General features: G+C 38.0%; 1 protein-coding gene and 1 pseudogene across 1 annotated transcript; one reads left to right on the top strand and one right to left on the bottom strand.

Annotated features, from left to right (window-relative positions):
- Nucleotides 1–83: 83 nt before the first annotated feature.
- NDUFAF1 (NADH:ubiquinone oxidoreductase complex assembly factor 1) lies at nucleotides 84–26399 on the bottom strand. The gene is made up of 5 exons (XM_037834267.1): nucleotides 26277–26399; nucleotides 20883–21533; nucleotides 16439–16624; nucleotides 1961–2035; nucleotides 84–1411 (listed from the first exon to the last, which is right to left on the bottom strand). The coding sequence occupies exons 2-5, from the start codon at nucleotides 21456–21458 to the stop codon at nucleotides 1262–1264; spliced, it is 987 nt and encodes a 328-aa protein (XP_037690195.1). The 5' UTR covers nucleotides 21459–21533; nucleotides 26277–26399; the 3' UTR covers nucleotides 84–1261.
- On the top strand, nucleotides 12258–13037 carry LOC119530924 (annotated as a pseudogene).

Here is a 26399-nt window from a genome sequence, read left to right as displayed (position 1 = left end):
TACCTTTATTTGTAATAGCCAAAAAAATGGCAACAACCCAAATGCCCAACAGGTGAATGGATAAACTGTACAATGGAGTCTGTTCAGAAATAAAAGAAACTTGATACATACTGGAACATGGATGAATCTCAAAATAATTATGCTGAATGAAAAAATCCAGACCAAAAACTACATACTGTATGATTCCATTTATATAAAATTATAGGATAGGAAATGCAAAGTAGTCTATAGTAATAGAAAACAGGTTGCCTAGAGATGGGGTGGGGGGTGGGGGGATTACAATCATTTGGATTGTCATGGTTTCACAGGCAAGTACGTCAAAACTAATCAAATTGTACACATTAAATATGTACAATTTCAAAGGGACATTGAGGTTTCTTTTAGGAGTGGTAGAAACATTCTAAAATTAGACTGATAATGGTTGTACAATTTTAAAAAATTGAATTGTATAGTTAAAACATGAATTTTATGGTATGTAAATTATACCTCAATAAATCTGTTAAGAAAGAAAAGGTAATTACATGGAACTATACAAAATGGATTTTAGGACAAGACATTAGAAAAAAGTTTCTGTTATTTGTAAACTTGGCTCTCTGAGGGTACTCTGGCTATATTATCATTTCCTATCTCCTCTAAGATGACAATATTGATCAATTTAAACTGTATTAATGAGGACCTTATTTTCAGCATATCCAATCTGTACAATGATTGGGAAGCTTTGGGGACACTAGTCAAATTTTGATTTAGTTTCTCCAATGGTTATAGAAGTCACTATAAAGTAAGAACTGGTAAAGACTGTGCATCTTTGGAGGACTAGCTCTCTAGGTATCTATCTCATTTCCCAGTGACTTCTAACTCTATCTTAATATTCTTTAGCAGTCGCCTGTCCTCAAAAATGGATTAGAAAACACCTATAAGGAATACAGTGGTAGAATGCCATCAAGTCATCTCACCGACTCCTTCTTTGGAATCTGCATTAGGAAATGCTCCTAATGGGAAACATTCTGATCAAAAACTAACTTTGTGATTTACACAGCACCTCTGCATCTGTATTTGTATTCTGTGAGCTAAGGCACAGCTCAGAACCTACTTTCATGCTCTGTTTGCCTTATCTGGACCCTCTTGGCAATAGCATTTAGCCTTGTCTTAGAGAATACATACCAGCCATTATTGGATGTTCTTAAAGACATACTTTATTTTGTCTGTGTCACTGTGGATGCTACTATCCTTGGTTTTGTAACACAAAACTACCACATGATCTCTATTTAAAAAGTCTTGGGCTAAGGTCTGGAGAATTTTCATAGGCAAATTCTTCTGTGTGGGCTGGATCAGTATATACTCCAATAAAATCTATTTCCAAGAAGAATGGACCATCTACTTTATCAGCCAAGGTGAATCCAATAGAAGAGATCTAAATATAAAGTAGAGAAGGAAGATGATTAAAATTTCATACATGGATATTATTCCTGGAGTTTTAAAATCCCATGAGGTGATTACTATATCTGGGTTTTATATTATCAGCCTTAGCAAGTATACAATAGCTCTTATATACTGTAACAAAGTAGAAAGGGAAGTACAAGGCTGCTTTTTTTTCCACATTCTACTTCCTCTCCTCTCCACTTTTAGATAGTCCCACTTAAGAATAGGGGTGACAACGGATGTGTAATGGAAGTTCCCTGGAGCTTTCCTGAATCGAATACTGTTCTCTGATTTTAAAGCTAAGATAAAATGTAGGCATGTTGAAAAAACGACTCTACTGAAATTCCTCCAGGATAGAAGTTTGGCCCACAGAATAGGTCTACATGAGTCAACATATCCCTGGGTCTAACTGGGATGGCTTTGAATATGAATTTTCATCTTTCATTTGTCAGCCCTCAAAAATAGACTGAACTCATCCTTGCAAAGTTCTTTTTCACTAAAGATAATACAATTCTAAGCAAACAGCGCAAGAAAATGTTACCTTATCAAGCAGAAGCTGAAACTGGGCATCACGGATTCTTCCTTGATTAGAGAAGAAAAACTTGGAGAAAGGAATCTGAAATAAAAAAACATTTACTTCACAGCTGAAACATAAGCAATTGAAGCATTTATATAGAGTTGCAATGACAGAAGAATAGTAGTTTAAATTTAATCCTAAAATTATTTAATATATGCACTTATGACAAGTTGTTAGCCGTTTGGGTCAAAGATAGAAATGTTAAAAAAAAAAAAAAAAAAAAAAAAAAAGAACACAACTACTAGAAGAAAACACAGAGGAAAACCTTTCTAAGCCAGAAGTCTCAAAGAAAAAGTAATATTGTAGATAATAAATTATAACTTTCTGATGGCAAAAGACAAAGGATAAACTAGGAAAACAGTATCTGTAATATTTATAGACAAAAGACTAATAGGCTAAACACAACACTTTTACAAATAATTAAAAAAAAGATAAAATAGAAAAATGGGCAAACACTAGAAAATGAAATAAAATAACAAGCATAAAAATGCTCAGTGTCACTTTAAGGAAATACTATTTAAAACCACTGAAAAACCATTTTACCTATCATTTGCAAAAAATAAAGTTTTACTACATAAACAAGGGGGGAAGGAAAAACAGGAACCGTGTATATTGTTAGTATGACTGCAAATTAGTGTAACTCCTTTAGTGAGCAGCTGACAACTGTGGTAGACAGAATTCTAAGATAACACCCAAGATTTCCACCCCCTGGTGTACACACCTTCTCCCAGCTATTCAATCCAATGCTAATCTTGCTAATCTCGATGCTTCTGTGAAGAGACTTTGCAGAGGTAATTAAAGTTCCAAATCAGTTGACTTTATGATAAGGAGATTATCCTCTGTGGGCCTTACTTAATCACATAAGCCATAAAAGACTAAGCTCTTCCTGGTCAGAGATCTGAAGCCTTGAAAGGGATCAGTGGGAGGAAGGTTCTCCATTGATGGCTTTGAAGATGGTGGGGCCACATGGCAAGGAATGCAGACAGTTTCTAGGATCTGAGAATGGCCCCAGTCTGACAGCAAGAAAACAAGGACTTCAGTCATACCACCACAAGGAACCAAATTCGGCCAACAACAAAATGAGCCTGTAAGTAGAGTCTTTACCAGAGTCTCCAGAAAGGAGTACAGACCAGGTGACACCTTAATTTCAGCCTTATATGACCTAGGGCATAGAACCCAGCCACTCCATGTCCTGAGTTATGACCTAAATGTGTGTTGTTTTAAGCAGCTATTTTGGTGGTAATTTGTTACTCCGAGCCACATACTAATCAGACTGTCAAATACCAAAGATAAAGAGAATATTCTGAAAGCAGCAAGAGAAAAGTGATTCGTCACATTCAAGGGATCTGCAATAAGACTAAGTACCAATTTCTCATCAGAAACCATGGAGGCGAGATGGCAGTGGTACGATATATTTAAAGTACTGAAATAGAAAAACTGCCAGCCAAAAATTCTTTATCCAGCAAAGCTGTCCTTCAAAAATGAGAGTTTAAAATATTCACAGGTAAAGAGAAACAGAGTTCGTTAACAAGAGACCTATCCTACAAGAAATACTGAAAGGAGTCCTGCAGGCTGAAAGGAAAAGACAGGAGAGAGCGGCTTGGAGTAGTGTGAAGAAATAAAGATGATCAGTAAGGGTAATTAAAAGGGTAAAAAGAAAAAGATGACATATAAAAAACAAAGAATAAAATGGCTGAAGTGAGTACTTCACAGTAATAAAACTGAATGTTAATTGACTAAACCCCCCAATCAAAACACACAAATGGGCAGAATGGATAAAAAAAAAAGCATGATCCAACTATACACTGTTTACAAAAGACTCACCTTAGACTCAAAGACACAAATTGTTTGAAAGTGAAACGTTGGAAAAAGATTTTCCATGCAAATAGTAAACAAAAAGAGCTGGGGTAGCTATATAATATTGGAAAAAATAGACTTTAAATGCAACACTGGTATAAGAGATAAAGAAGTACACTATACATTAATAAAAGTGGCAATCTAACAAGAAGAAATAACACAACCATAAATATTTATGTACCTAACCATGGTGCCCCAAAATACATGAGGCAAATTCTGCCAAAACTGAAGAAAGAAATAGAGGTCTCTACAATAATAGTGTTCCGGTTTGCTAATGCTGCCATTTTGCAAAACATCAGAAATAGATTGGCTTTTATAAAGGAGGTTAATTTGGTTACACAGTTACAGTCTTAAGGCCATAAAGTGTCCAAGGAAAGGCACCAACAATCGGATACCTTCACTGAAGGATGGCCAATGGCATCTGGAAAACTTCTGTTAGCTGGGGAGGCACGTGGCTGACATCTGCTTGCTTCCGAGTTGTTTCAAAATGGCATTCTCCAAAATGTTGCTCTTGAGACGTTTTGTCCTATCTTAGCTTCTCTGGAGCAAAAGTCTGCTTTCAACGACTGTCTTCAAAACATCTCTCTAAGTTGCAGCTACTGCTCTTTAAAATGCCACTCTTAGCATTTTAAACAGGTCCCTCTGTTTGTGAGCTCCTTTTATAGGGCTCCAGTGAACTAATCCAGACCCACCATGAATGGGGGGGGGGTCACATCTCCATGGAAACACTCAATCAGAAGGTTCCAACCTAATCAGCACTAATATGTCTGCCCCCACAAGGCTGCATTAAAGAATATGGCTTTTGGCAGGACATAATATATCCAAAATAGCACAAATAGTTACAGACTTCAATATACCACTCAAATCAATAGACAGAACATCTAGACAGAAGAACAATAAGGAAACAGAGAACTTGAATTATATGATAAATGAACTACGTGTGTGAGACATATACAGAACACTGTACCCCAAAAGAGCAGGGTATACATTCTTCTTAAGTGCGCATGGATCATTCTTCAGGATAGACCATATGTTGGGTCACAAAACAAGTCTCAATAAATTTTAAAACATTGAGAAAAAATAACCTGGGGGGGCAGGGCAAGATGGTAGAGTGGTGAGGCGTGGAATTTAGTAACTCCTCTAGAGCAGCTTGTATGAAACAGCATTCTCAGGGTCTCCAGTAACCAGTCACACATTGTACACTAGCCTGGAGGAAGTGGAACAACTGAGGTCGCAGCAAAATTTGTAAGTTCCCCCATCCCTCCCCCACTCACACCCCACAAACTGTCTCAAAGCTGGCTCCCTGAAGTTAAAAAAAACAATCTGCTGGGAGCAAGAAGGTGGGCTCGACCCAGCCTCAACTGCAGAACTAATTAACAAATTAATTAATTAACTTTTGGAGTTGGGGGTGTTTAGGGTGTTAGAGAAGGGCTAGGCTCTGGGAAGAGGGGCACATAGAAGCAGGCACCCATTCCATTGCTCCAAAAAAAGCTTAGTGGTTTTTTTTTTCCTACTTTTTGTCACCTCTGTGACTCCTTATCTTTTTACACTTCAGTAGCCCCCTGGCAAGTACTGTTGGAGAGTAATTATCTAGGTGAAAGAGACAATACCCTAAAGTGCACATTTTTAAATAATCCATACTGACACAGGGGAAAGGCCTCAAAAAGAGATTTTTTCTCTTTTTCTTTTTTTCCTTCTTTCTTTTTAAAATAACTATTCTAAGTAGCTCTTTACAGAAAACCTCAGATATTTGCAACTGGCCACTGAACACAGGCCAAGGAGGGCTGAAATAGACCTGACAGACAAAGCAATCAACCTAGTAGGGGATACAATTCCCCCAAAGGGCATAACTCCCCCAAGTAAAAGGGGTATGGCCCAGTTCAATTGGCAGCCCTCCTTCAAAGAACTCAGACCCTAGGGGCTAGAATTCAGAAACCAGATCCAGTCAGCCATGCCCCTGACAGGCTCAGAGTCTGCAGAGAACTAAAGGCACTGCACCTCAACTGGTGGGGGAGCTGCGGACTGGCAAGCACCACCTGCTGGATAGGGTAGGAAAAGCACAGAATCTAAAAGCCTCACAGGAGGGTCTCATTCTCAGGGAAACTCCATACCCTACTCCTGAGACCTGGGCCTCTCTGGATTAGGAAAAATTGACTGCGGTTGATCATATCTGAGGAGACCCTTTCACAAAAAAGGCTACATAGAGGCAAGGCAAGAAACAGAAAAGCAAGTGGTGAAAAACTTTGATCAACTAAATAGAACCTAAATTAGAGGTCTAGAATAAGTTGAACTGAACACCAAATGTTAGAGAACAAAGCCAACCAACAAGAAAACCGTAAGTAAAAGAGTGAAAACGAGCTCCAGAATAAACTAATCAAGAAAACTAGATGCCTAGACAGCTTAAAATAATGAGCCATACTAGGAAACATGAAAATATGAACCAGCCAAAGGAACAAACCAATAGTTCAACCGAGATACAGGAGTTGAGACAACTAATGCTAAATCAATAAACTGAGGTAAGAACTAACTAAAGATATTCAAACAAATCTCCTAAATCACTTCAAAAGTCAGTTCAATGAACTGAGGGAAGATATGGCAAAAGAGATAAAGGATATAAGGCAGACACTGGATGACCATAACAAAGAATTCATAAACTTGAAAAAGCAAATGGCAGCGCTTATGGGAATGAAGGACATAATGGAGGAGATGAAAAACATGATGGAGGGATACAACACTAGATTTGAACAGGCAGAAGAAAGGATCAGTAAATTGAAAGACAAGACATTTGAATTCATACACACAAAAGAACAGATGGTGAAAAGAATGGAAAAATACGAGCAAGATCTTAGGGAGCTGAGTGACAACATGAAGCACACAAATATACATGTTATGGGTGTCTCAGAAGGAGAAGAGAAAGGAAAAGGGGCAGAAAGAATAATAGAAGAAATAGTCACTGAAAATTTCCCAACTCTTATGAAAGACAGAAAATTACAGATTCAAGAAGTACAGCATGCTCCAAACAGAACAGATCCCAATGGACCTACTCCAAGATACTTACTGATCAGATTGTCCAATGTCAAAGCCAAAGAGAGAATTCTGAAAGCAGCAAGAGAAAAGCAATCCATCATATAACAAGGGTAGCTCAATAAGATTATGTACAGATTTCTCCACAGGAACTATGGAGGCAAGAAGACAGTGGTATGACATATTTTAGATACTGAAAGAGAAGAACTGCCAACCAAGAATTCTATATCCGGCAAAACTGTCCTACAAAAATGAGGGAGATACCCAAAGTTCTCCCAGTAGAAAAATGGGGACAAAAACTAAATGAAAAATAGGCTGGGAGGGGGGGATGATTTAGGTGTTCTTTTTTACTTTTATTTTTTATTCTTATTTTTACTTTTTCTGGTATAAGGAAAATGTTCAAAAAATAGATTGGGGTGATGAATGCACAACTATACGATGGTACTGTGAACAGTTGACTGCGACCACGGATAATTGTATAATATGTGAATATATCTCAATAAAACTGAATTAAAAAAAAAAAAAAAAAAATAAAAAAAAAAAAAAAACTGAATTAAAAAAAAAAAGATTGAAATCATACAACACACTTTCTCTGACCATAATGGAATGAAGCTGGAAATCAACAACATGTGGAGAACTGGAAAATTCACAAATATATGGAGGTTAAGCAACATACTCTTAAACAATTAGTGGGTCAAAGAATAAACTGCAAGAAAAATCAGTAAGTATCTCGAGACAAATGAAAACAAGAGCATATCAAAATATGGGATGCAGCAAAGGCAGTGACGAGAAGGAAATGTATAGCCCTAAATGCTTACTTTTAAAAACAAGAAAGAGATAAAATCAAAGACCTACTGCACACCTGGAGGAAATAGAACAACAAATGAATCCCAAAGCAAGCAGAAGGAAAAAAAAAAAAAAAAAAAAAAAAAGATTAGAACAGAAATAAAGGAAATTGAGAATTAAAAAAAAACAGAGGAAATAATAAAACCAAAAGTTCATTCTTTGAGAAGATCAATAAAATTGGAAAACCCTACGCTAGACTGACAAAGATAAAAATTTAGAGAAGATGCGAATAAATAAAATCAGAAATGATGGGGGGACATTACTATTAACCCAATAGAAATAAGAAAGGTTGTAAGAGCATACTATGAACAACTGTATGCCAACAAATTACACAATTTAAATGAAATGGACAATTTCCTAGAAATTTACATACCAACATCCTATACTGACTCAAGAAGAAACAGGAGGCCTCAACAAAACAATCCCAAGTAAAGAGATTGAATCAGTCATCAAAAACCTCCCAACAAATAAAGGCCAGCACCAGACAGCTTCTCAGGTGAATTCTACCAAGCATTCCAAGAAGAATTCATACCAATCAAATTCTTCCAAAATATTGAAGAGGAGGGAACACTACTTAACTCATTCTATGAGGCTGTGCCGATTTGAATATATTACGTCCCCCAAAACAGCATTATCTTTGATGCAATCTGCATGGGCCTCGATGAGTTTACTGGATTAGATTGTAATTCTTTGAATGTTTCCATGGAGATGTGCCCCACCCAACTGTGGGTGATGACTCTGATTGGATAGTTTCCGTGGAGGTTGTGGCCCTGCCCATTCAGCATGGGCCTTGATGAATTTACTGGGGCACTAATAAGAAAAGACTGAAGGAGCGAACTTGCTACAGCCAAGAGGGACACTTTGAAGAATGCACAGGAGCTGAGAGAGGAACTGCAGTTTACAGAGACATTTTGAAGATGGCCGTTGAAAACAGACTCTTGCTCCGGAGAAGCTAAGAAAGGACAAACACCCAAAGAGCAACTAAGAGTGACATTTTTGAGGAACTGCAGCCTAGAGAGGAACATCCTGGAAGAAAGCCATTTTGAAACCAGAACTTTGGAGCAAACACCAGCCACGTGCCTTCCCAGCTAACAGAGGTTTTGGACACCATTGGCCATCCTCCAGTGAAGGTACCCGATTGCTGATGTGTTACTTTAGACACTTTATGGCTTTAAGACTAACTGTGTAACCAGATAAACCCCCTTTTATAAAAGCCAATCCATCTCTGGTGTTTTGCATTCTAGCAGCATTAGCAAACTAGAACAGGGCCAACATCATCCTAATACCAAGGACAGATAAAGATACTACAAGAAAAGAAAATTACAGACCAATTTCTCTTATGAATGTAGATGAAAAATCCTCAACAAAATACTTGCAAATCGAACCCAACAGCAAGCATTAAGAGAATTATACACCATGATCAAGTGGGTTATATCCCAGGTACGCAACAGTGCTTCATCACAAGAAAATCCATTAATGTAATACATCACGTTAACAAAATAAAGGGAAAAAAACGTGGTAATCTCCATTGACACAGAAGAGGCATTTGACAAATTCAGCATATTTCTTGATAAAAACAGTTCAAAAAAAAGGAATTAGAAGGAAACTTCTATTCAAGATGATAGAGGGCATATATGAAAAAACCACAGCTAACACTGTACTCATTGGTGAAAAACTGAACGCTTTCCCTCTAAGATCGGGAACAAGACAAGGATGCCCATTTGTCACCACTGTTACTCAACGTTGGGCTAGAAGTTCTGGCCAGAGCAATTAGGCAAGGAAAAGAAATAAAAGGCATCCAAATCAGAAAGGAAAAAGTAAAACTTTCACTATTTACAGACTACACAATCCTGTATATAGAAAGTCCTGAAAAATCTACAAGAAAGCTACTAGAGCTAATAAACATATTCAGCATTGTGGTGGGATACAAGATCAACACACAAACAGTAGTGTTTCTATATGCTAGTAATGGACAATCTGAGGAGAAAATCAAGAAAAAAATTCCATTTACAGTCACATCTAAAAGAATCAAATATCTAGGAATAAATTTAACCAAGGATGTAAAGGACATGTGCACAGAAAACTACAAAAGATTGCTAAAAGAAATCAAAGGAGACTGAAATAAATGGAAGGACATTCCATATTCATGGACCAGAAGACTAAATATCATTAAGATGTCAATTCTACCCAAATTGATTTACAGATTCAACACAATCTTAATCAAAATTCCAATGGCTTACTTTGCAGAAATGGAAAAGCCTTGGAAGGGTAAGAGCCCCAAAGGGCCAAAAACATCTTGAAAAGAAGAACAAAGTTTGGAGGACGCACCCTTCCTGATTTTAAAGCATATTACAAAGCTACCATGGTCAAAATAGCATGGTACTGGCATAAGGATACATATATTGACCAATGGACCAAATTGAGAGTTCAGAAATAGATCCACACACCTCTATGGTCAATTGATCTTTGACAAGGCTGCCTAGTCCATTCAACTGGAAAAAACCAGACTCTTCAACAAATGGTCCTGAAAGAACCAAACATCCATATGTGTACTGGTTTGTATATGTTATGTCCCCAGAAAACGCCATGTTCTTTGATGTAATCTTGTGTGGGCAGATGTATCAGTGTTAATTAGATCGTAATTCTTTGAGTGTTTCTATGGAGTTGTGCCCCACCCAACTGTGGGTGATGACTCTGATTGGATAATTTCCATGGAGGTGTTACCCCACCCATTCAGGGTGGTCTAAATTAAATCACTGGAACCATACAAATGAGCTGACAAACAGAAGGAACTCAGTGGAGCTGAGAGTGACATTTTAAAGGGGAGCTACAGCCAAGAGGGACACTTTGAAGAAAGCACAAGAACTGCAGATGAGAGACAGTTTGAAGACGGCCGTTGAAAGCAGACTCTTGCTCCGGAGAAGCTACGAGAGGACAAACACCGCAAGAGCAACTAAGAGTGACATTTTTGAGGAACTGCAGCCTAGAGAGGAACGTTCTGGGAGAAAGCCATTTTGAAACCAGAACTCTGGAGCACATGCCAGCCACGTGCCTTCTCAGCTAACTAAGGTTTTCTGGACACCACTGGCCATCCTCCAGAGAAGGTACCCGGTTGTTGATGATTTACCTTGGAAACTTTATGGCTTTAAGACTGTAACTTTGTAACCAAATAAAACCCTTTATAAAAGCCGATCCACTTCTGGTATTTTGCATTCTGGCAGCATTAGCAAACTAGAACAATACGCAAAAGAAAGAAAAAGGACCCTTATCTCACACCATATATAAAAATTAACTCAAAATGGATCAAAGATCTAAATATAAGAACCAGGATTATAAAACTCCTAGAAGAATATGTAAGGAAGCATCTGTAGGATCTTGTATTTATACAAAAGAAAAAATTTAAAAATGGGACCTCCTCAAAATTTAAAACTTGTGTGCAAAGTACTTTATCACAAAAGTGAAAAGACAACCTACTCAATGGGAGAAAATATTTGGAAACCACATATCTGATGAGGCTTTAACATCCAAAATATATAAAGAAATCCTACAACTTAATAATAAACACACATACACACAAAAATTAAAAAGTGAGCAAAACGTCAAAGGTGAGTGGGCACCACGCATCTGTCTCACAGTCAAGCTGATAATAAAGGTGTGTTGAGGGAAAGTTCAGCGACAGCTCCAGGACAGTGTGCCCAGCTGACCCACCTTGAACTAATGAAAGAAGTATATGGCACTTACGAAGATAAACGTCACTCTTCTATTTTTAACTGAAACTTCTGCTTAGGAGCTGTATACGACTTTTCATCTGTGATCTATTCTTTCATTAGATACTGACTTTGGGTTGCAGGAAAGTGTCTGAAGATTTATATCAAATGGTCAGCTTGTTTTCTTTTACTAGTCCAGCAGTAAAGTGATTGTTGGGCTGGAAGCAGGGTGACAAGGAGGAGAAATGGGCAGAAAAGCAGTAGATGCTTTGGTGAAACAGCTAAAAAAGAAAAATGGTGCCATGGAGAAACTGGAGAAAACCCTGAACAGTCCAGGACAACCAAACAAAAGTGTCACTATTCCCAGGTCTTTGGGTGGATGCCTACAGGTCAGAAAAGGCCAACCCCATGTTATATATTACCATGTTTGGTGCTGGCCTGACTTGCAGAGTCATCATGAGCTAAAGCTATTGGATATTTGTGAATTTCCTTTTGGATCTAAGCAAAAAGAAGTTTGTATCAACCCATACCACTAAAAGAGAGAGGAGAGTCCAGTTTTCCTCCAGCATTACCTCATCCACAACACAGCCTTCTGGTTTAGTTTAGGAATCTGAGCCGCAATGAACTGCACACGCCACAAAGTGCCACATTTCCAGATTCTTTCCACCAGCCTGACAACACTCTTTTTCCCTTATTACCAAATAGCCCTTACTCCCTCCCCCTGCTAGCAGCACATATCCTAACTCCCCTGCAAGTTCTGGACCAGGAAGTCCATTTCAGCTTCCAGCTGATACTACTCCTCCTGCCTATATGCCCCCTATGATCAGATGGGTCAACATAATTTCCAGCCTATGGATACAAGCAGTACTGTGATTCCTCAGATTATCCCCAGTATATCCAGCAGAGATGTTCAGCCTGTTGCCTATGAAGAGCCAAACATTAGTGTTCAATTGTCTACTATGAATTAAACAATCGTGTTGGTGAAGTTTTTCATGCATCTTCTACTGGTGTGTCAGCAGATGGATTCACAGATCCTTTAAATAACAAAAGTAGATTCTACTTGGGATTGCTGTCAAATGTTAATTGTAATTCGACAACTGAAAACACTAGGTCACATATTGGAAAAGGTGTCCATCTGTGATATGTTGGTGGGGAGGTATATGCCGACTTCCCCAGTGACAGCAGCATATTTGTATAGAGTAGGAACTGCAACTTTCATCACGGCCTTCATCCCACTACTGCCTGTAAGATTCCCAGCAGCTGCAGCCTCAAAATTTTTAACAATCAGCAGTTTGCTCGGCTTCTGGCTCAGTCTGTCAACTATGGGTTTGAAGCTGTACATGAGCTCACGAAAATGTGTACCATTCAAAGGAGTTTTGTCAAGGGCTGGGGAGCAGAATATCACCAGCAGGATCTTACCAGCACCCCATGTTAGATTGAGATTCATCTTCACGGGCCTCTTCAGTGGGCTGGATAAAGTCCTCACTCAGATGGGCTCACCTTCAAACCCCCTATCTTCTGTTTCATGGTGCAGAAGTATTCTTTCCATTTATAATATTAGTGGACTAGTTTTAATTTTAGAGAAACTTTCAGTACACATACTGTGAGCTTACATCAAAAACAGATATTACCGGTTTTTTCCTACATAATTATGACCAATACATTTGTATTTTGTGATGAATCTACATTTGCTTTCATTCATGTTCATGTGATTAACTCTCAAAAGTGTCACAAAAAAAGAGACATGAAAGATGGCAGAGTTAAGTATTATGAGTACGTCCCAGTTCAGAATTTGATACTGATCTTAAACTAGAATGTTTTTGCCCTATTGTCCCAATATTTTCTTTGTTAATTTTTTTAAAAGTATTACATCACATGATGAAAACGTTTAATAATTGTAAGAGGGTATACAGTGAAAAGTAAGCCTTCCCTTCTACTCTTGATCTTCCACACACTATATACTTGTATCAGTTTCTCTGTCCCACCAACTTTAAAAAAGTATCATTCATTGTTTTGCAAAAGCAAAAAGTTTTAAAAAATATTTTATCTGAAGGAATACTATGCCCTGCCCTAACAAGTAGTGTTCAGTAAAAGAAAAGTGATACTTTTCCAAAGACATCGTAAAATTTACATTTAATACAGCTAAATGTTTGTCAGTGTAATGTCACTTCATTCAGTATATCTTTTGTAAAACATTTCCTTTAAAAAAAAAATCTGATCTCCATTATATGTCATTTACTCAAATTCTGTCATAAGACTACTTTATAGCCAGTGACAGTACATGTATTGCCTTGTTCAGCTGTGTTTGCTGTTTTTGGTCAATGTTGCAAGAACTCTAATTTTGACAAGCATTAATCTTTTATTTTGCACTTTTGTGGGTGATAGTTTTTAGCATAACCTGGTGAAACACACTCAAGTGACTAGGATTTAGATGCTCGCCCTTATTTCCTCAGTACCCCTTTTGTAGTAACAAATACTGCAATTTAGAGATTACAGTTATAGGAAGTTATGCTTTTCCCACCTTTTGTTTTATTTTCAGCCTAGATTACAAGATATTATTCTATAGCTCCAACATTTAAATTCCCCACAATTTTATGAATGTTGTTAATGTTGAGAAACATGTACTTTTACTTGCATCAATTTCCCCACTCAAGGACCTGTGCACTGTGGCCATAGGAGGCTCTTCAGTTGGGCTCCAAGGATGACACTACTGGTCTGATACTTAAACAAATCAGTATTTTTATAATATTCACATATCAAAGAATGCAGATTCTCCCAGTTACCATGCAAACTCTGACAATTTTCATTTTTCAGTGCCTACATTGATGCTTGTCCCCCAGAATACAATTCTGAGACTGGGAAGACATGAAAACTCTAAAATATCCATTTGATCAATCATACTTAAAGGGTAAAGAACTCTTAACCACTTATTTTAGGGAGCAAATGGGCACTTAATTATGGCATGAAACCAAGAAATTATTTTGAAAAAAATGATCTGATTTATTTATCAGAAGCAGCTTTATTTTTTGGTACCTTTTGAAAGTAGATGGACACATCATTCTTCTGTTTAAAATGTTAGTTTGGTTTGACTTTATACTTTGCCTTTTCTGCCTTTACGAGAAAAGAAGTACATCTTTTGAGGAAAGGAGAATATTATTTCTTTTGTTTTCTATGACATTGTTTATTGCTTTTACTAAGTGTAGCCAACAGATGGTTTAGTTCTTTCAGATGAAGTGCCTTATATGTTTCAACTCACAGTTCTTTGTTGGGTAAAAGGAATACTTTCTGACAGTTATCTGAGACTTAAACGTAAGTGTTACATGGCATGCATTTTCAGTCTTCCAGAGTTGTGTCTGCCTTAAGGAAAGAGGATTATTTCCTTAGCAATAGAACATAGCTATTTTCATCATTCTTTTTACCTACCAGCCTCATGGCAAAATATTCAGGACAAGATGATAGAAAAAGTCACCCAAGGTGAATGACAGATACATGTAATCAACTTCAGTGAACTCATACTGGAGGAAACGATTGAATTGCTTTTATCGATGTTTTCGATTGAGTTCATTAAAACTTGTTTCTATTTGGGGATCAAAAAAAAAAAAAGTGAGCGAAAGACTTGAATAGACATTTCACCAATAAGGATATACAAATGGCTAAAAAGCACATGAAAAGATGCTCAACATTACTAGCTATTAAGGAAATGCAAATCAAAATCACAACAAGATACCATTTCATACCTACTACATGGCCAGTATTAAAAAAAAACAGAAAACTACAAGTGTTGGAGAGGATATGGAGAAATAGAACACTCATTCATTGCTGGTGGAAATGTAAAATGGTACAGCCGCTATGAAAGACATTTTGGCAGTTTCTCTGGAAGCTAAGTATAGAATTACTGTATTATCCGGCAATCACGCTACTAGCATTCCAAGAAGACACAACAAGTACAAGGGCCAGGAGACGGAAATAAGCTTGTTGAGTCTGACAGACTCAAAAAGGGGAACCACTGGAAGATTTTAAGCACATGAGTTGTATAATCTGAATTATGTTTTTAAAAGATCATCCTGATTGCTGTGTAGTGAGTGAATTTTAGAGATGGGTGGAGGGGCAAGTGGATAAATAAAGAAACCAATAACCACGCTGCTGCAGCAATCCAAAGGCTAGGACTAAAATGCAAATAGAAGATATGGCTAGAAATACTCAGGTTTGAGTATTTTGGAAGTAGAGGTCACATGACTTGCTAATGGATTGGATACAGAGCACTACTTTAGTGTTTTGTGTGTGTTTTTTTTAGTTTTTGTTTGATTTTTTTTTTAGGTTTTTGACATGAGCAAAATGGGGATTTGCTTTTGAGTTTAATGAAATGATTTAACACCTTGAGTAGGCAGAAGAAAGTACAGACACCTGATTTTGCTCTCTCTCCTGAATTTCCTCTTATTTTCCTTCAGGTTAACACTGCTTACTTTGTCTCAAAGTTTCACCTTCTCATTTACAAAATAACACTGCCTTATATTACCAAGAAATAAATAAAAATGTTAATGATTGTAAACTGTGAAGTATTTACTTCTCTTTAGGGAGCCTTTCTACTAAGCTAGGGACACTAGCTTCCTAGAGTTGTCTGGAAGAGGTGACATAGCAAAAATTAAAAAAAAAAATCAATTTGGGAAGGTAAAATGGGAACTCTGAACTTTCTGCATGATTTTTCTGTAAACCTACAACTGCCTTAATAAAAAAGAAAAATTTACTTGGACACAGAGATGTACCTATGACTTAGCATGGAGCCAGTCACTATCCTTACCAAAAATATTTACTGGTTAGTAAACAAAAATTTATATTAATGAAAAAAAATTCACTTATGTGATTCCCTACCCTAGGTCCTCTTCCTTCTTCCCCACACCTTCCAAGAAGGATTAGAAGAAAGAAAGAGGGAAGAGAGAGAGAAAATTACATTGTAACCATGATATCAAAAGACCTCACTTTTCTAAACAGTAAACAGTTGTGCTGTTACCTTGACCTCCTGCCAGTAGGGTCCCCCACGAGTGAACATGAAGTAACTGTACATTTGATTCTTCCGCTGGATTATATCTGTGTCCTCCCTAATATTCACCATCCAAGGCCGGCCATCCCCGCGCACACGGAGATAAAGAGTGTTGAACTGGGACCAATCATAAGACCTCTTCCTCTCAAAAGGGCCCTGAGACATGGAAAGAAAAGTTATTTAACTTCATTCTCCACTATTAACAAAATGTAAGTCATCATCGAGTCAACAGCATCAGAAGGATTCACTAGCCATTTTTCTGCTTTTTTCGCTTCCTACCACCATACAGAGACAGATAAATGTGGCTCTTATTTAAGCACAAAATACCGACACACTTATATGTTTCTAAGATAATGTTCAAGATACAGTTGGCACAGGACAGTGTTTATGTGGGTAGGTAGTCACTTGTATTCGCTAATGGAAGTGAATTACTGTGTGTATTTACCTTCCTTAGTCCTTTGGAGCAATCAGCTTCTGAGTGGCCCATTTTATGACAGCTGCCTTCCCATAAATTAGAACACAATGAAAGCTAGAGCTCAAGTTTTAAAACTGACATTTAATAACTACAGTTACCATTAATTGATTACTTAATAAGCACTTTACAGGCATAATCTCATTTAATCCTCATAACCACCCTAGGAGAAAGGCACTATCATTGTCCCCATTTTATAGCTGCAAAAACTGAGCCCTCAGCTAATAAGTGGTAGATGCAGGGCTGTTTAACTGCAAAACTGGTGTCCTTACCTACTATCTATACCGTATCTCTTCAAAAATAGAATTTAGTATACATTTCCAAAGGAGTTTACAGCAATTCAGAGGTAATCTGATTTCAAAAAGATCAGTGCCAAGATATGAACTACTACTTACTAGCTATGTAACTTTTAAGTTACTAAACCTCACCAAACCTCAGTTTCCTCATCTGTAAAACGGGGATGATCATACCTCACAGGTTTGTTGTCAGGAATAAATGGAATAATATATGAAAAGTGTTGAGCTCAAGGACTGACAGAGTATACTTAATAAATGTTATCTAATATTTTCATTATTCCATAGTGAGTATCTAGCCATAAAATTATTTTCAACTCTGGACTGACCAAATCCATTCTATGGATTTTTAGGGCCTGAAAAAAAACCTTGTAGTGGATAGTTTGTTGCCTCTAAAAGAGCACATACCTTTCTTTTTCATTATTATATGGAGAGAGGGAGCCTAATCTAATCCTGACATTTGCCTTTCTCCTTAAGTACAATATCCAAGCAGACATCCAGGAGCTGGTAGGGCCAGGCATGGGAGCCTGTCCAACACAGCCCTGAAACACCACCTGGTCAGCAAATTCTCAAAAAGCCACAGGTTGGTCAGGGAAAACAAAGAAGCTGACCTAAGTAACTTTGGAAAATGATGTTTTGACTGGAAATTAGGCAAAGACAAAAGAAATTGTACATAAATATACTCTAGTTGGTGAAGTTGTTTCTCATGGGGTTACAGGTTAAAAATTCTGAAACTGCTTTACATGTAGACTGGGGTTGAATTAATAAGAAAATAATTGGTAAATGGTGGGAGACAGGTTTCTCACTATTGGAGAGGGAAGTCACAGATAAGCAAGAAGGGAAAACCTAGAATGAATCATCTGGTACTGGATTAGAGTGGGAGGTAACAGTATGAGCCCATGTTTAGTATAATATAGATATAGATGGATAGATTATAAATACGTGTGTATACAAGGGTTAGCATGCATATATTTATTTCATAGCTTTGTCCACTGAGAGGGCCTAGAAGCAGTGACAGCCCAGTAGCAACAAACATACCCAGTGCCCAAAGATTGGTTTCTAATATCATTTGCCAAAAAAGAAACCAGGGGTCCTTTGAGAAATGACTAATTTTAGGGCTGGGATGGTAAATACAAAATGGGTCTGAAGCATCTTGTAGTGCCAGAAAGGGCTCAAAAAGACAAAAGGATGCAGGAAATATCAAAGGGAAACAGGAGTTGCCCTGAAAGAGCTCCCAATAACCAAAGCTGAAACAATTTCAGCAATAAATAAATAATTTAGTATTGGATTATAAGCCAAAGTAAGAGTCCATAATAAATGATTGAATGAATAAATAAATGTGGGGGAAGAAACAAATTTTCCTTAGAGAATTCCAAATAATTCATGTAGATACATACTCCTTTCTCCAGGAAGTAAGAACTTAATCCCCACCTCCTGACTTAAATGTGGACTGCACTTACTTACTTCCCAAGAATAGAGAATGGAAAGAAGAGTACCAAAGCAACTTTACAATGGAGTGATGTGGCTAACACTACCTTGGCCAGGTGATCAAGGTTAACATCATCAGTGACACATCATGTTGATACCATGTACCCCTTATTCCACAAGATGAAAAGGGTTACTTCAACTTTGTGGTATTCTTCCTAAGAAACCATAATTCCAGTGTAACCAGGAGAAAAAAAATCAGAAAAACACAAGTTGAGGGTCATTCTACAAATACCTGACCAGTACTTCTCAAATCTTCATGAAAAACAAGGCAAGACAGAAAATGCCACAGACTGAAAGAGCCTTAAGGAGACATGCCAGCTAAATGCAGTGTGGTATTCAGGATGGGATACTGGAACAGAAAAAGAAGACTGGTGTTAAAACTAGTGGAATTCAAATAAAGTCTGTTAATAGTAATGTATCAAAGTTGGTTTCTTAGTTGTGACAAATGTACTATAGTAATGTAAGATGTTAACAACAGAGAAAGCTGGGTGAGGAGTATATGGGAGCTCCTGGTAATATCTTTCCAACTTTTTTGTAAATCTAAAACTATTCTAAAATTAAAAGCTTACTTAAGGAAATTGCAAGTGTTAGAGAGGATGTGAAGAAATAGGAACACTTATTCGCTGTTGGTGGGAATGTAGAATGGTGCAGCCACTGCGGAAGACAGTTTGGCAGCTCCTCAGAAAGCTAAGTATAGAACTGCCATATGATCCAGCAATTCCACTACTAGGTATATATTCAGAAGAACTGAAAGCAGGGACACAGACAGACATTTGCACACCAATGTTCATAGCAGCATTATTTACAATTGCCAAAAGATGGAAACAATCCAGGTGTCCATCAACCCATGAATTGATAAACAAAATGTGGTATATACATACATGAAATATTATGCAGCTGTAAGAAAAAAATGTAACAATGATGCATTCGTGACTACATGGATGAACCCTGATGACATTATGTTGAGTGAAATAAGTCAGAAAAGGATGAATAGTGTAAGATCTCACTAATACGAACTAAATATAACTAGCAAACTCATGATGTCAATATCTAGAACCTGGGTCACCAGAAGATAGAATGAGGGCAGAGAATGGGGAGATGATGCTTAATTTGTGTAGAATATGTTATAAGGTTGATTATAAATATTTGGAAATGGATGGACGTGATGGAAGCACATTGTAGTGAATGAAACTAACAGCGATGATATATGGGTGCGATTGTGGTTGAAAGTTTAGGGTTGTGTATGTCACTAGAAGGAGAGGCAGATGAAACATGGGACAGTATAATATAGTGAACCCTCTTTAGGGTTCTAGAAATGTTCTAGAAAATGTTCTAGAATTGACTGTGGTGATGAATGCACAACTCTGAATATAATAAAAGACACTGTACACTTTAGATGGATTGTATGGTATGTGAATTTATCTCAATTAATCTGCTTTGAAAAAAAAAAGAAATCTAAGTTCTCTATCTCCTTTTGAATATACTGTGGCCTTTTCAAGGAGTTCTCCATTCATCCCAAACCAGGTTAATTAAATTTGCAATAACTTTCAGGTCATATTGATCCCACGTCTACAAACTTCATTGGCATATGTTAAAAATTTTAATAGTTTCATGTATGTAAATTCTGACTAACTATATTGTAAGCTCAGCAAATTATTGTGAAATCAACGTCTTATACTTCTTGTGAGTACTGTCATTTTTTAATTAGAGTTGCTGCCCAGATATTCAGTAAAACTGATCAATGTATCAAAAGAAAAAAAAAGTTTATTTAAAAAAAAAAGCCACAGGCTGACCCTACATCTGCTTTAAGGAAACTCTGGTCATGAGAGGAGCTGCGATCTGTTACAGGAAATGCAAATCCCCCCACCCCCAATCATCTCTCAAATGTCTAACCTCTCAGGGTTCTTCAAATATAAAAATGCTCTGCCCTGGCCCAAAGAGATGCCCAGAAACAAGTAACCACACCCAAGGAACCGCTTCCCCTTGTACTTCCACTTTATACTTGTGCCCTGTAGTTATATTCCCAATATTCAGATGAGATAACCACATACAACGTGCCAGGTATTTTCATTCACAGGAACAAAAGTTGCCTGCTTAGTTCATGTCACAGTGAAGTTCACCCCAGTTTACTAGAAAACTGTGGCTGCTGGGCCTCACCTACCCTTGGAATCCTGGATATCATTGCACAGTACCCACTGCGGCTGCTTTCCCCATCCAGAGGTGCCTCAGTACTCAGATTTCCATACAGCAGAGCACTTTGGTTATTCTTGCTCATTTTCAGGAACACTTCACTTCTACCTCCAATTGTCTTATCAGAAGTCACTATCCACCTATCCAAATCTTCTTTTCCACGGAACTGCCAGACAACCTTAGCCTGTTCCAGCAAGACTTCATGCAAAGGGCGGCCTTCAGGCCCTATCCAACGATTCACAAAATCATCCTTCAAGCGCCTAAAATGGTCCTTTATTTCATCTTGAACTGCTTTATCAAAATTAATTTCAGGCTTCTCATCAGGAGAAGTTATGTCCAAAGCAACTTCTCTCTGGTGATGTCCTTGCAAACCCTCTTCAGTCTTCCTCTGAGAGGAGGCTTTTCCAGGAGCAACCACTGGTTTCTGAAGACCACTGGAACAATAGTCTGCAAAGCGAGTACCCAAAAATAAATGCGTGGCAGCACTTGGCATCTGGCATTTTCTGAAAATGTAAATGCCATTCAGCAATTTGTGAACCAAAGCCATGGTAAAAAGAGTCAAAATGTAAAATTGTCCCTGGGCCACCAGGGAAAGAAGCTTCAATGAATAGCCCAATTCCACCTATAACAGAAGAGACATTGAAAACTTTACCAGTGTAGCAATGAATGCATCACAATTTCAATTTCAATCCAGGTCAGGTATAATGAAATTCATGAACTTATTTCTAATCCTTGAAACATGTGCCTAGCACCTACTCTGAGCAAAGCATTATGTATTATGCATTGTGAATAATACCAAGATGAGTAAAAATCATTGGCCCTCTCTTCATGTAGCTAACAATCAACTTCAAAATAATTCAAGTATGTGCTGAAAGCTATCTCAAGAGGTTGTGTCAATTTTAAAACAAATTTTTTTATGCTGGATTTCTTAAAAAAACAATAGATTCCTAAAATAAAATAATTAATTTGCTGTAGGACATAGGCCAACTGACTTAAACACTTTAGCACTTCATCTCTAAAAAGAGGGTCTAACGTTTGTGTGAGCATTGTATGGGGACTCAGAAAAACCGGAATTGACACCTGGCTTTGCCCACTTATTGGGTTGTGAATATTGTGAATATTGGCAATTTCATGTAGCTAAACCTCATAAGGCTGTTTACCCTCAGGTGAAGCAATTATCTTTTGAGGCCTTCCCTACCTATCTTAAGGGATTCTTCCAAAGATGAGATGGAAAATGGCAATGAAAGGGTTCACTGATTTAGTAGGCCTGATAAAAACCCCACAATTCTGCATGTCGAACAAGCTCCTAGTACAAGGCCCACACCTTGAGTAACAAAGCTTTGACTATCAGTCATTATTTTGAGCTCCTCAAAGACAGATCCTCAATAATAGTGGTAATACCATCATCTCACATTTAAATACCATTCTTAATATTTTCCAATCATCTTGACATACATCATCTCATTTAATCTACATAAGACTCCTATGAGACAAGCCAGGTAGATATTTCATTTCTGTAGAAAACCGACACCAAAAGATGAAGTGACTTACCTAAGATCACAATGCTAATCAGCATGGAAACTAGAACTAGAACCCCAGCCTTAAATCTTTCCACTAGATGCTGTTACCTCTCTATATGTAAGATATTAGCAATATTATGTCCACAGTTCTAATAAAATAACAACTTTGCCTTTAGCAGCAACATATAATTAATGAATGCTGCAGGAAGTGCTGCTGGAACCACGACGGTTAAAATAGCCCCCTTCATACTTACTCCAGCTACCCCTGAGAGGAAATACACACAGCAGTCTCTTTGTCTCCTGTCCTCCCAGCCAGAGAAACCAAGACAGAGAAAACAAAAGCAAACACAAACTTAAAAAAAAAAAAAAAAAAAAAAAACTCACAAAATAAAAAACAAGACATAGTACTGAATGAAAAACTAAAACTAAATGGAGCACTGAAAAACATTGCTTTAAAAAGTCTCAAAATACCAATAAAGCAGCAATCCAGCTCACCTGCCTTAGTTGCCCAAGAATCCACATCAATGGCACCCAGACCACTCTAAAATGTAGGACTTGTCATCCTTCTAGAATGTCCCTCCTCCCTCACCTGCCACATTCAGCAGATCACCACCTTCTCTCCTAGATCACTACACTCTTCTCCCTGCCTCCAGGATTGCAACCACTACTTTATCCACCGCTAAGCATTCAGAAGGGTGAAAAACACAAAACTGATCATATATCTTTTCTGATTAACATCTTTCGGGGGGGAAATAATCAGGGGCTCCCCACGATGTTCAAAATAAAGCCCAACCTTCTCTATAGGGTCTACAGAGCTCTTCCAGATCTGACCTCTGCTCATCTCTCCAACCTCATCTCTAGCCACACCCCACTCTGAAAACTGTGCTCCAACCACAGAAAATATCTGTGGTTCAAGTACCACCCAGAATTCCCTCTCTAGGCTTCAGGCCTTGGCTGACTGCTGCTCCCTGGGCCAGAAATGGAACTCAGCTCAGACATCCCTTCACCTCCTCCAGGAGGCCTTATTTACAGCCCAACTTTGCCACAACCTGTGCCCTCTGATGTGTTCCGACTGCATCCTGCGCTTACACTTTCTCCAATGCAGTTTACTCGCCAGTTTACTTCCCAGTTTCCCCTACTAGATTGGAAATGTCTTGAGGGGAGAAACTATCTTCATTTTGGTACCCCCAGCTCCCATCACGGTGACTGGCAAGAAGGAGGCTTCCGATATTTGTTGAATGAATAACATGCCCACATTTCTCCACCTCTACTGCCAGTGTCTTGGTTTGAGGCCTTATTACCTCTTACCAAAACTACCAAAATTCCCTTAACTCAGGGCTTCTCAAACTTTAAAGCACCTAGGAATCACCTGAGAATCTTGTTAAAATGCAGATTCTGTTTCAGTAGGTTCTTCATTTCTAACAAGCTCCCAGGTGATGCCCTTGCTCTTGGCCTATGAACACCCTTTAAGTAACAAAGTCTTAACTCCTCTCTCTCACTCTGATCCCAATTCATCCCTTACCTGACAGCAAGTGATCTTTCTAAATATGATGACACTGACTTTATTACACTTCAGCAACTGCCCCCTCCTGACATTCAAACTACTACACATGGACATAAAGGTCCTTCAAAATGTACCCACTTCCCTGGCCTAACCATACATGCCTGGGCAGCACCCTTAGTCTAATGAGACCAACCTAAGATTCCCTCACCTCCCAAGCTCTCAGGCCTCCAAATCTCTTGCTCAAGTTGTTGGCCATACAGCTTGGAGCTTGACTCTCCCAGCTTATGCTCATGCATTTTGTGCTTCCTTTAAAATGCATTTCAAGAGCCTTAATTTCCTAATGCTCCTTCTCTTTGCTGAAAAAAAGTAAACTAGCCCCTAATAACAGGGAGCTAGCTCTTGGTGTTGCTAGGCCTGGCATTCACAGCTAGACCTTGGTGTTATTCTATTGAACAATTTCACAGAACATCAACAACAGATAAAGCCACTCTGTGACCATGATGAATCAAGACAAAAACAAGACCACTTCATAATCATATCTGAAGGAAGCAAAAAACTTCCTTCCATTGCTCAAACCACAAAAATTATCAAACATCTCATCCTGGTTAATATGAATGAATGCTACTTCTTGACAAATTATGGCATTAGCCTCATTCTAGTCTTCTCTCCTTCTAGATAAGATTTCAGATCATCATGGAATTATTCACACTTCCTGACAGTATGTTCCCCAAAATCACCTAACACAAGTCCAAATCTTTTAAGACCCTTCTAACAATCTTTTACTGAGAGGACCATGGTTCCCTGTGATTACTCCCTCATTGCAAAGGAGTAATAAACCTAACTTGTTCAACTACAGGCATGTTCTTGGTTGTCTTTGACTGAAGAGTGTTGACATCATTCTTTTTCAATATTCTCATAAGAACCTGTGCCTACCTCTCATAGCCTTTACATAATAGAATTCTTGCTTCTATCTGTCTACCTAACTAGCCTGACCTCTTTAACCTTAGTGACTATGATTTGTACATAACTGATGCTCAATGTTTGTTGGATAAAAGACTAAATAAATGAAAACATGTAAACAGCATGTGTTCACAAAGACTGAAAATGGAAGGGAACCAGAAGAAATAAAATCAGTTGACCTGAGATACAGGAATCATGGATAATATTTAAATTTCCCTTACTGACTGTGTTGAAATGATTTTAACTCTACATATATAGGAATTTGGGAAGCAAATAATAAGCCTATAAAATGGAGTATTTTATAGTCATAAAAATGATTTTTGTGAATCCCATGCAGAAGCTACAATACTACAGAATCAAAATTGTATATACACTAACATTACAAGTATAAAGATGTACCTATAAAAACAGATTTGGGAATGAGAAGTTAAGGCTTAACACGTGCAGGGTTCCTATTTGGAATGATGGGAATGTTTTGGTAATGGATGGTGGTGATGTAGCACAATATTGTGAACGTAATTAACAGCACTGAAATACACATCTGAATGTGATTAAAAGGGGGAATGTTAAGATTGTGTATATGGTAAGAGAATAAAATATTTTTAGAAAAAATCCATGCAAGTACACTACACAAAGAGTGAACCTGAAGTTTAAACCCTGGGCAACGGTTAATAGTACAATTATAAAAATGTGCTATCATCAATTGTAACAAATGTTCCACACAAATGCAAGGTGCTAATAGGATGGTATATGGGAATCCTGTATTTTACACATGATTGTCCTGGAAACCTACAACTTCTCTAACAAGGAAAAATAAATGAATAAATACATAATATTTAAAAAAATAGATTTGGGGAAAAAAAAGAAAGGAAGAAGAAAAAAGGCTTAAAAACGTGTATAGGGTGACTGGATTATGAGTAGCATTATTGGCCCTATTTTCCAAATCCTCAGTAGTATGGTTACTTCTGTCTAATAATATGACTTTAATTATAAAAGTTTTGCTTCATATATTTACCAGTCAACACAAAGTAAAACCCATTAACCGGATACTGAGCCGACGTTAAAGGTGAGTTTTGCCGGCAACGTAAATCTACACAGCTGGAAGCGAAGTTGTATTATTAAAGATTGTATATCCAGGGCTTAAACTATGTGCCAGACGGTGTGCTATTTTCGTTGATTCCTCACAACAACTCTGAGAGAGGTACGATTCCAACTACAGAGACAAGGAAACTAAGATTCCAAGATAAAATTACCCGAGGTCACACAGTAAGTGGCAAAATTAACCCTGGAGCCCCGCGTCTAGCACCGGCTCCAAGCGGGGGCGCAACCCAGACCTCGCCGTCCCGTCTCGTGAGGCTGGACTTTCTCCACCCCTCCTCACCTGCCAGAACAGGGTCGCCGTCCCACGTCCCGGACGTACTATACACCGCTGGGCACCCAATCTTCTCTCCCGCGGGATACAAAGAGTGCCTTCCTCCCCGGTGCCTCACTTTTTTCGGTCCAG

This window comes from Choloepus didactylus, chromosome 4 (genome assembly GCF_015220235.1).
Source record: "Choloepus didactylus isolate mChoDid1 chromosome 4, mChoDid1.pri, whole genome shotgun sequence".
In the NCBI taxonomy this organism is placed as follows: domain Eukaryota; kingdom Metazoa; phylum Chordata; class Mammalia; order Pilosa; family Megalonychidae; genus Choloepus; species Choloepus didactylus.
This window is presented reverse-complemented; position numbering and strand designations above follow the sequence as displayed.